General features: G+C 32.3%; 1 protein-coding gene across 2 annotated transcripts; it reads left to right on the forward strand.

Moving 5' to 3' along the window:
• The first annotated feature begins 5333 nt into the window (after nucleotides 1-5333).
• On the forward strand, nucleotides 5334-8398 carry LOC131027223 (transcription factor bHLH75). Of its 2 annotated transcripts, none has more exons than XM_057957229.2 (7): nucleotides 5334-5991; nucleotides 6072-6260; nucleotides 6526-6591; nucleotides 7331-7399; nucleotides 7609-7674; nucleotides 7766-7920; nucleotides 8029-8398. In XM_057957229.2, the coding sequence occupies exons 1-7, from the start codon at nucleotides 5629-5631 to the stop codon at nucleotides 8096-8098; spliced, it is 978 nt and encodes a 325-aa protein (XP_057813212.1). In that variant the 5' UTR covers nucleotides 5334-5628; the 3' UTR covers nucleotides 8099-8398. The 2 variants fall into 2 exon arrangements, with proteins under 2 accessions (XP_057813212.1, XP_057813213.1); XM_057957230.2 differs by having other exon boundaries at nucleotides 5339-5991; nucleotides 7766-7906.
• Nucleotides 8399-10770: the final 2372 nt, after the last annotated feature.

Genomic DNA, 10770 nt, shown 5'->3' on the forward strand with positions numbered 1-10770 from the left:
CAACTGGAAATGTGTTCTTGCATATGCGAAACTGTCCATCAAGCCATCGGGCATGTTGGGAATGTTTCACATATTTTGGAACAATATGAGTTTTAAACTCACTAATAAATGCATTCACACTATTCTGTTCTGTAATCAATTCTAAACGTTTCCCCATCTTTCCATCCTTTAGAGGGTATTCTATATTTTTAAATCTCCTAACATCAACCATTTTTTGTCCAAACTCAGATGAAACATGTTCATGCAAACATTCACCTATCGAAGAATAGTTCCCACATAAATTGCAAACACCATAAATGCATGAACTGGAAAGAAATAATTGTTCATTAGGTGGTTTACAAAATAAACTTCCAATAAAATCTTTTATAGTTTCAGGTGGAACATAAACACCACAATCCTGCACAAGATCATTACCATGCAACATACAACGAATATATCGAAAAACATCATAATAGTAACGAAACTGGACATGAGTTTTACAACAACAAGATATTCTTTGTTTATTGATTTTATCATACCAGGGTTTGCATTTTTCAAATGATCTTTGACTAATTCGTAAATTCATTAACACAGATTCATCACTAAATTTTTTAAAGAATTCAGTTTGAGTCATGTCAAGAAGATGTTTTGGATGAGGATCACGAATTTTTGATCCCACCCTTAACTTTAAAACATCTCTAGCATTTGATGAAACTCTAGTGTTATCATGCCAAAATTTTGCAATTAATTGTTTAGTTTCATCATTTAATTTCATGTCCGGCCTTTGAAGTCTACCACTAAAACTCCAACAATGGTTTAGTGGATCAATTTCAATTGTGTCTCTTCTTTTGGCCGCTCTTGACAAGGTTCTACGATGTAAGTTCAAATAGCCACTTATATCACTTAACATTCTTTTACTAACAATCATTTTGTCAACTATAGCAGTCGTTATAACTTTACGTGCTACATTCTTATCTTTAGATCGACTTGTTTTTCCTATAGAATCGATGGCACTGGCAACAGTAGATACAACTTGCTTATATGATTCATCTTTTCTTTTTGGTTTTGCATAAATACCTATTTTTTTCATGACTTTACGCATTTTTAACATTTTTATTAATTGTAGCATTAATTGACATTGGAATCCTAACTTTTTATTATAGAAAAATTGTTTATATAATCTGTTTGCATGTGTTCTGATTTGTCTCCAAGAAACTAACCCATTAAGATTATCTAGCACATTGCTATCAATAGTAAACAAATTATATTCATTTTCTTTTAGAGAGGGTGGTGTAATATTTTCAATTTTTATTTCTTTTCGTATTGGTGTATGAAATTTATATCCAGCTTCATTTAAATCAGCAATTTGGTTGGCATCATAGTCATCAGGATTTAAAAACATACCAGGATTCGCATCCACATCAACATTTGCATCAACAGTCATACCCGTGTGTGGTTCTACATTTCTTGCATCCATCATGATGTCTTCAATGGTCTCATCTACAACAGGCACTGAACTAGATGCTTCAGAAGTGTTATTCAATTGCCGTTGTTGTGATCTTCGATCTCTTTGGCGTTTTGCCTCCTTCTCTCTTTGTGCTTGAATTTCGTCCATTGTCATTGTCCTCTTTTTTTTCTTTTGACGTTGCTTAGAACCCATTTTTACAAACTCGTCTTCAAAAAATAATATTTTTTTATTGAGTTCTTCAAAAAATCGTGTAAAAAATATTAAAAAGTACTACCAAATGATGTAAAAAATCTTTGTCAGTATGGATTTCAATGATACTGTGGTAAATCGATGCAATCTATTTTTTTTTTTACAGTAACGGTTATTTAGAAACGGGGGCCCGTTATTTAAATAACGGGCCCCCGTTTTAATAACGGGGGCCCATTGTTTAAATAACGGGCCCCCGTTTCTAAAAACGGGGGCCCGTTGTTAAATCCAACGGGCAAAAAATGAAACGGGCCCCCGTTTTATAAACGGGCCCCCGTTTATAAAACGGGGGCCCGTTATGCAAAATTTGAATTCACAACCCGCCACTTGCCTCGGGATTAGGCCTGGGATAGGCCTGGGATGGCCACACCTGAGACATGAACTTGCAAATTCAAAGCTCCATGAATGAAAGCACAAATATGATGAAATGAAATAGTTTACGTGCCTCTAATCAAAGAATTTTTATACGGAATTGAAACCCATTTCAGATTACACTGTCTAGATTCTAAATATGTAAATTAATTTAAAAATTGATTATTTTAACTATTTTTCATTTAATTTATACTAAATCAGGTTCATAAATTTGAAATATTAACTAATTTTCTTAATTTAATAACTTATTTATTTTAATGAATTTTGAAAAAAAAATTATATGTCATCAATCTACACAAAATTCTTTTCAATTTTAAAAAAAAAAATTTCAAAAAATGCTAAGTTTACGTCAAATTATGTGGGTCGTACACGTCAAATTTTTAAAAAGATAATTACGGTCATTAAAAAATTAATTAAAAAAAAAATTTGAAAAAAAAATACAGAAAAATATGCTCATCAATCTTCAGTGTGTTACAAACCATTTCCCAAAACGGTTTGAGAAAATAATTTTAACTGTGTCAAAAAGTGTGGGTCGTACACATGCATGGTATGGTCCTGAAACAGGCATTTTTAAAACATAGTTTTTAGAACTCCATTCAAAAAGTTATTTTTTATTATGTGGGTATTAAAATAAATTACATATTTGAAAAGTACACTCAGAGAGCTATCTTTTATATTACTAACTTTTTCCAAGATTCAATCTCTAAGTGTTTCAAAATTTAAGCTCAAGTGAGACAAAATCTGAAAAATAGGGAAAACACTTCCACTTTTTGGCCAAAAAGTGGACTCATCTTCTTGCACTGACCCATATTGTTTTTCTATTCTAGATAAACAATTAAGAAAAATGATGACATCCCATTAAAACAATTATGTTTTTAATAGATGCACATTTTACTCATCAAAATTGAGAAAAAATATATCCATGCATTAAAGTTTCAAGTTACAAATACACAAAAAAGAATTGAAGGCAAAAAAATTTATTATATAAAGATTGATACAAGTGGAAAATACATAGAGATGAAATAGCTAGAGAAAAATCTTATTGAATTAGTAACATTATAGTGATCGTAAGGGGTATGTCTAAGGAAATAAAGGACAAATTAGTGGCTAGCCTTGATATTTTTAACAAAATACATTTGTGTTATGGAAAATATAACATATATTAAAATATATGTACTTTAATATGTATGTATTTTTAGAATCTTGAATTTAAATTTTGAATTATCCTACCCATTTAGGCTTAAATTTTCAAACCTAAGGTTTGGACATCTCTTGTGGCTCCTTAATTTGTGTATATAATATAATTCGGTTTGAATTTAAACATCAAGCTTACATTTTTTTTGCAATAAAATCTTATGTTCAACTACCACCAGAATGAAGATCTACTTATTGATTTTTTAGCCATACAATTTTTTTAATATTTGAAAAAAGTAAAGGTTTTTGTTTTTTTTCTTTAAAGAGTGTCTTCCTATTCCTCTAGTACATATATATTGTTGTTTTTTCTAATTTTTTTATTCACTTATCAAAATTTGCATTTTTTTTAATATAAGATTATTCTATGTTTCATTATGTACATTATTATTTTTATTAGTTATGTGCAATTTATGTGACATGCATGTATAGTATATAATTTTCAAAGTGCACCCACTTCAAAAAATCATTAAATTTTTTTATATAAAAATATTAAAAAAATACATCTTGTAGTTCTCACTCTTGGATATATTTCCACTAACAAGTTTTTAAAAATAATTGATGTAGCGGAAAATATAGGGAAGTGCACAGTAGACATTGCATTATATTTAAGTGATAAAAATAGGAACACTTTTGTGTGTACTTAACTTTTCACCCCTTTAACCTTAACCATTCTAAAAATCTTTAGTAGTTTAAAAATAAATTTAGATCACTACAATTCTTGTTGCTATCATATCTACAAATTTTGAACATAAGCATCTTGAATTACTCATCCAAGTTTAATTTTAGATAATTTCAAGATGAAATGTGATCACTATTGACCCTCCTTTTGTCCTCCATTTTCATATAATTACCTTAAGGTCAATGAATTATAGAATTGATCTCTACTCTAAACTACTAATTGTAGATCTAAGTTCTAATAATTTAGGGATAATTTTACAATACAAAAGGATTGTACTTGTATAGATCTCAATTCCAAACATCACTCATTGTTATCCCCCGTTAAGCAAGACAACCTTTCCAAACTTCACAACCTATAATAGTTCTAGTTTATCTATTCAAAATATATCAATATACATTTTTAAAAAAAAAATTAAATGTGACATTTCAAATTAAGTGATGCATTTTTATTGACACTAACATCATTTTAATTTTTGACTAGTCATGATTTGTTTGAAAAAATATTGAAATTCAAATATATTAATACTAATTTACAAAAAATTAAATATCTAATAAATCCTAAACATTATCTAATAATATAAAAAAATGAATTTAAAAACTAAAAATAAACAAATATTTTCTTATCTACAACAAAATTTTAAAATATTTTTAAAAAAATCCTCATAAAAACTAACATTACTTGACCTAAAAACACACAACACCATTTAACCTTATAGACCACCTACAAGTTGTATCTACTTCTCTCATATCTGTAACTTGGTTGGACCACCTACAAGTTGTATCTACTTCTCTCATATCTGTACCCTGGTTGGAGTACTATTTAAGAGCACTTTAGTACCTATAGCTTGTTTTATTGGGTTCTTTCATGAAACAATAGTAAAGATGGATAAGTTATTGATATGACTCTTATAGTCTTTCTATAAGAATGCATAAGTGGTAGTAAAAGCATATACGGAAACTAAATTTGGCCTAGGTAGGTTAGGCCATTTTTAACGATATAGGCAAACAGTGAAGGCAGGGAAAATCCCCTCCTTCAAGATCCAACCTAACCTGCCTATATGTTGCCTACAAATTTTGAAAATCTATCTTGGCAAGGTCTTCCAATATTTGTTCTTTCATAATTAATGGCTTGAACTTTTCTAGAACAAATTTGCAGTAGGAGACCACAACCAGAAACCCATCATAGGCTTTGAATGACAAGGGAAAAAATGAGCTACCAGAAATGGTAAAAATTTGGCACCATGTACTTACTGATCGATAAGATAGGTATCAAGAGAGGGGAAAAGATGAAATTCTTTACTTTGCATTGTGTAGAAAGATCTTGGAATTAATAAAGAAAAAAACAACATATCATGATTCATGCCCATCGAACTCATCCATATCATCAATGAGCTCACAGTAACTCTACATCTACAACTCCCTAGGCCACAACAGTAAGAGCGGCTATAAATGTGAGCGACCAAGATCGAAACTTGCACTCTCATGCCGATTCCAAATTACTTTGTTCTAATGTTTCTTGATCCATTTTGTTTCTGATTTCCCTTGACCCAACACAAGAAAGCTTACACGATAATTGGGCTTCTGTCATCTCACTCTTTCTTCCATTTTCAGAGCTTGGAAACTTCTCTTCATGTTCAGAGTTCTATTGTATTGTAAATTTGTGCAGATTGTGTTGGCTTATATTGTCATCCATGGCGGGCTTAACTCCTTTTCCTTCTGATGATGGGTATTCATTATCCACGCTCTATGGTTCATTCAATTCTAGTCTCCCTCCCCTTTATAGTCTTCCAGATCCTCTTCAATCTCATACCAATCGAAACTCTCTTGGCTTGCCCATTGATCACTCCTTGGAGCACTATGTTGATAAGGGGAACTCTATTTTGGAGCCAAGGGAGTATCAGTATGGTATTCAGGGGACCCCAGTTTATTTCAATGAGATAAACAAGAGAAACACCATGGATGGCCATCTTAGTTCTGGCCCACCCATGAACTTTGCAGATGGAGAAGAAATGGATAAGCAAAAGATAAACGACGAGGCTCTCAAGTCCAAAGTGGTGAGTTTTATGATTCAGTAATTTAATCTTCATATGGCTTGATTTCCTTCATGAATTAAGTTGTCTTGTATTTTCTGTAGTATGAGGCATCTGCAACAAAGAATCGGAGGAGCTCTTATAGCAGAGATAAACCATGCAAGGGAAAACAAGTAAGAGAGGCGGCGGCACAAGGATCCAAGAAGCTCGCAAAGGCAGAGGGTGGGCAGAACTTCGTTCTGGTGAGAGCCCGAAGGGGCCAGGCTACAGACAGGCATAGCATTGCAGAGAGAGTAAGTTTCATTTCTTTACTTAATCCTGTTTTCAAAGATTACATGGATTAATAGTTTGAAAGTTCAAATTTTGTCAAAGATTTTTGGATTTGATTGGATTTGATTGGATAAGGTTTTTTTTTTTTCTAAATGTATGTTGATGAAGTGAATTAGATAAAGGTATATGTTTATGTCGTCAAATAAAAAAAAAATTTCAAAAAATTTAACATTATGAATTGTAGAAATTTAATTGATTATGAATTGTTTTTAAAATATAAATTTTCAGGTAAGAAGAGAGAAAATTAGAAAACGAATGCGCTTCTTACAAGATCTTGTGCCGGGCTGTTGCAAGGTATTATGATAAAAGCTTTTGAATGTCTTAGAATTTTTTTACTATAGTAATAGAATACTTATTTACATGTTTAAACATAGATGAAATGTAAAATTGTCATCAAGTGGTTTTATGTAATTGTGTTTTATATCAAAATGGGATAGCAAGTTAAGTGAGCTTGATTTTGGGAAAACTCCATGGTTAAACACCCTTGAGTTAGAGTAGTATTGGGATGGGTGACCTCCCAAGACGACCCAATGCTTCACCTTTGTGAGCATCACCTAGATACAAGTGCTAAATGGACCATTCATTCTCATGAGAGATGGGTTCTGGTGATCCACTACTCATGAAACATGGTTCAATGAGTTTGACCCAAAAACTACACAATTGAATCTTGATAGCAATATTAAAAAACTTTGCTCTATTTGAAATTTCAGGATGCAACTTTTTTCACCTAATTTTTTTAATGTGTAATACTATTTTATAAGCGATAATATAAACACTATTCATCAAAATATGTATCATATGTAAGTTAATATCTGAGTTGGATTGTTATAGATCATATATTAATTAATGGCTTTATATCATTGACTTTTGTTGGAGACTCCGCTGTGTGAGACTCTGCTGTGTTTGAACTTTGGAATAACTTTTTGCACTCACCATTTTTTTTATATGTATAACACTATTTGATAAATGATAGTATGGACACTATTCATGCATGCTTGGATTTTGGTATGACATGTGGGCTGGATGGTTGCAGGCCAATGGCAAGACGGTTGTTCTGGACGAGATCATCAACTATGTGAAGTCTCTGCAAAATCAAATCGAGGTAAGTATTGAATGTCCTCTGCCGAGCAAAGGTTTTTATTCCAATCGGGATAAAAATATCAAATCTTGCAACAAAAAAATTCCAATTGGGATTAAAAAAATCGAATCTTTCTAGATTTTTTCTCCACTTGGGATAAAAGAAATTGAGTCATTCTAAGTTTTTTCTCCAATTGGGCTAAAAAGATTGAATCTTTCTACCTAAACTGGCAGTTCCTGTCGATGAAACTCTGTGCTGCGAGTCTCTATCAATCACACAATGAGGTGGGCCACAGACAGGTAATATCTAGTGATGGTCATGTATGTTAATTTTACTGAAATCTGAGTGCTTGAGGGGCATGCGTGCTTTCTCTGATACTTTCTACGACAGATGGCTTGTGAAGCAGGATACGGCACAACCCTGGGCATGATGGAACAGCAAGGTGCTGCCAATTGTACTTTGGCTACGCAACCGTTGGAGATGGGCATGCAATCGTCAATTGACGTTGCCTGTTTCCCTTGTCAAACAATGGTGAAGCTTCTCTGGTCTGCCTTACAATACTTTTGACGCATATAAGATAAAAAGACTAGGGCAGAGGTGTTATGTAATTGGCAAACATAAGAAACTAATGTGTTTGACGGCCTTGTTAGCAGGGGGCAGACGAATGTGATGTTCGACTGGAAGGCATTGTGCAACAACTGTTGGCACAGTGAAAGGACATGACCTACTTTTGACTGCAAAATTGGCCTCTTTAAAACCACACTGTGGATTTATGTAATACGTAACGAATTGCTCTCTAGATTCCGCTCCCGAAACCCGTACTATGTTCAATTATTGGGTTTACTGTTGGGCCGGTGGGATCAAGTTGGTCGATTCTGTCTTATTTTGGCTTCCTGTAACAGAGCATCTTACTAGTTATTGAAGTAAGATCATCAGATGTTTCAGTAGAAATCAGATCAATCATGTCCCTGACAACTTCACTGTGGATGACCTTCTGCATTTAATTCTACAACTTTCCATTTTTGTGATTGTTTAAGAGCTTTCAAGATTACTCGCGTGCGCAGTCTCATCCACCTTGCCTTACAATTCATCGAATTTACCGTCTAATATCTAATATGATGTGGGAAACAAGTTATTGGACTGTTAGTCAACAGTAAAAATGGAAATTGGTGATAGTTTGCAAATTACAGTGTTTTTTCATCTAATTTTTTATGGTTTTACAGTAATGAAAATGCAAATCATTAAAATTTAGCTACTGAAAATTTAGTGGAAATTTGTTGTGTTTTGCGAATTTTAGAAATTCTATAGTTTCTCTACATTCAAGAGAAAGTGAAATCAAATAAAACAGAGATTCTAATGATAAATAAGTAATAATGTGTAATGGGTATGATGAAGACGTTTGAATAGTTAATTGTTGGGTTTGAATGATAACTGCATTATATGAGATGGTTTCTTTAAAGTGTTTGATTTTTTTATTTTGTTCATATAAAAGGATAATGTTTTTTTATTCTTTAAATCAAACTACAATTACTTAGTCTATCAAAAATATGTGATCAATGTGATTTGGCGCTTGGAAGGGACCTCCTTTTTCATTTAGCATTTACAAAGTGATTCTTATTCATGCTATTCATCCATGTCATGTATGTCTTTTGGGAGAAGAGTCATTTAGAAGCTAAAAGCAATCCATGACGTCAATTGTTGGGTCTTCATGCAAATGACATGTTGCTCTTAGTCTAGGCCTCCATGGGCATGTGGCAAGTTTGGACTATTGATGCGTAATAATTGATTGAAAGTCCATCAATTATGAGTTTGTTCCAAATCATATTTGCATCACACTTTAAGTAATACTAGTTTCACATTATAAAGCTTCCTTCTTACCTAAAAACTAATGGACAATTTGTATGTGACTTCAAATCTTCGAAACATATGAATGTCCAAATACAATTAATAAAATTAAATACATGTATATACCATATAATATGATGTTAGTAGATCATAATAATTTTTAATAATCTGAAAGAATATATAAATTTTTAAAATATTATTTATTATAATTACTAAAAATACATAATCGGTAATGGGCTGAAACCGATAAGGTGTACATACCCTACCCCCTTGTGGGATTTGAACTTGTGACCTCCCATTCAAGAGTACAAATTCTCCACCACTAGGCCAACTCAGGTTGTACATTTAATATGATTTATTAAATAAATTAAAAATACTTTTTTTTCTTATTTTATTCTACTTTTAAAAATGTAGTAGGTCATAGACACATTTTATAGTTTTTCTCATAATAATGTATGGACATCTCTATAAGCACAATGGAAAGACGTTTTTTGTAAATGCCATTGTAGACATTTAAAGATGTGGAAGCATAGAAAAGGCGATTAATTGTTTGACAAAGAGTCTTTATGGCAAATGAAATCTCACAACCACCAACTTACTTGGTTGTCCAATAGTTTATGCATCATACATTACAATTACATGTCATATCCCCTTATATTCTTATAGAAGAACTTTAAACGTATTCTTAATAATGGTATTCAATAATATTATTTTGACTGATTATTATGATTATTTACATTAGACATTAATTAACTGATTAATATGAATTAATTATTATGATTGTTTAATATTTAAGCATGTTAACCGATTATTGTTAAGGCATGATTATTATTGTTGTTTGTTGTTATCCCATTTACACCGTCGATGGAGCGTGACATCGATTAAGAGGGGCAGTGACCTTTCCAAGGGGTCGCTGCCACCGACGATTATATCTAAAGGATCGTGGCTTTCCACCACAGGGGAAGAAGGTTAAATTCCTCCCAATGGATTTGGGAAGGGATATAGAAGTTACGAGATCTGGAGTAATCAGAATCGAAGTCTTGGAGCTTGTGAATCTCTGAGATGGATAATAATCAATATTCTACATACTTGTGTATATTAATATTCTGAAATGCTATGCACGTACATGTTATAAAAAGTTGGGTTCTGATATAATTAATTTATTCTGAGTTCTCTATGCACATACCCTTACAAAGTTTATACGATTGCTTGCATATCAAGTTCTGTATATCTCTAGTAATAGTGACCAATGCATACCGGATATATATTTGTTTGTATAAGTTTGGTTTCATGCGTAAATTTGAATAATATTTTGAGAAAGAGATTTACAATAGAGGGAGAATGTTTTAGACACCCTCTCTAGCATATGAGGGAGAACGGTTTAGACACCCTTTCTAGTGTGAGGGAGAACAATTGATAAAGACACCCTCAAAAGTATGATGGAGGGAGAACGGTTTAGACACCCTCACAAATGGGGCTTGATTAAGGGAGAACACTTATTAAGGCACCCTATCAAGTTATCCATCCTAGCTTGCTATGATTTGGATTCC

Source organism: Cryptomeria japonica, chromosome 2, assembly GCF_030272615.1.
Source record: "Cryptomeria japonica chromosome 2, Sugi_1.0, whole genome shotgun sequence".
Taxonomy (NCBI): Eukaryota; Viridiplantae; Streptophyta; class Pinopsida; order Cupressales; family Cupressaceae; genus Cryptomeria; species Cryptomeria japonica.

Bases quoted from the DNA above. Each gene is read 5' to 3' on its own strand.
- LOC131027223 (XM_057957229.2), top strand. From the start codon at position 5,629: ATGGCGGGCTTAACTCCTTTTCCTTCTGATGATGGGTATTCATTATCC. The intron at 5,992-6,071 runs GTGAGTTTTATG...TATTTTCTGTAG, and splicing joins AGGCTCTCAAGTCCAAAGTG to TATGAGGCATCTGCAACAAA. The intron at 6,261-6,525 runs GTAAGTTTCATT...ATAAATTTTCAG, and splicing joins GGCATAGCATTGCAGAGAGA to GTAAGAAGAGAGAAAATTAG.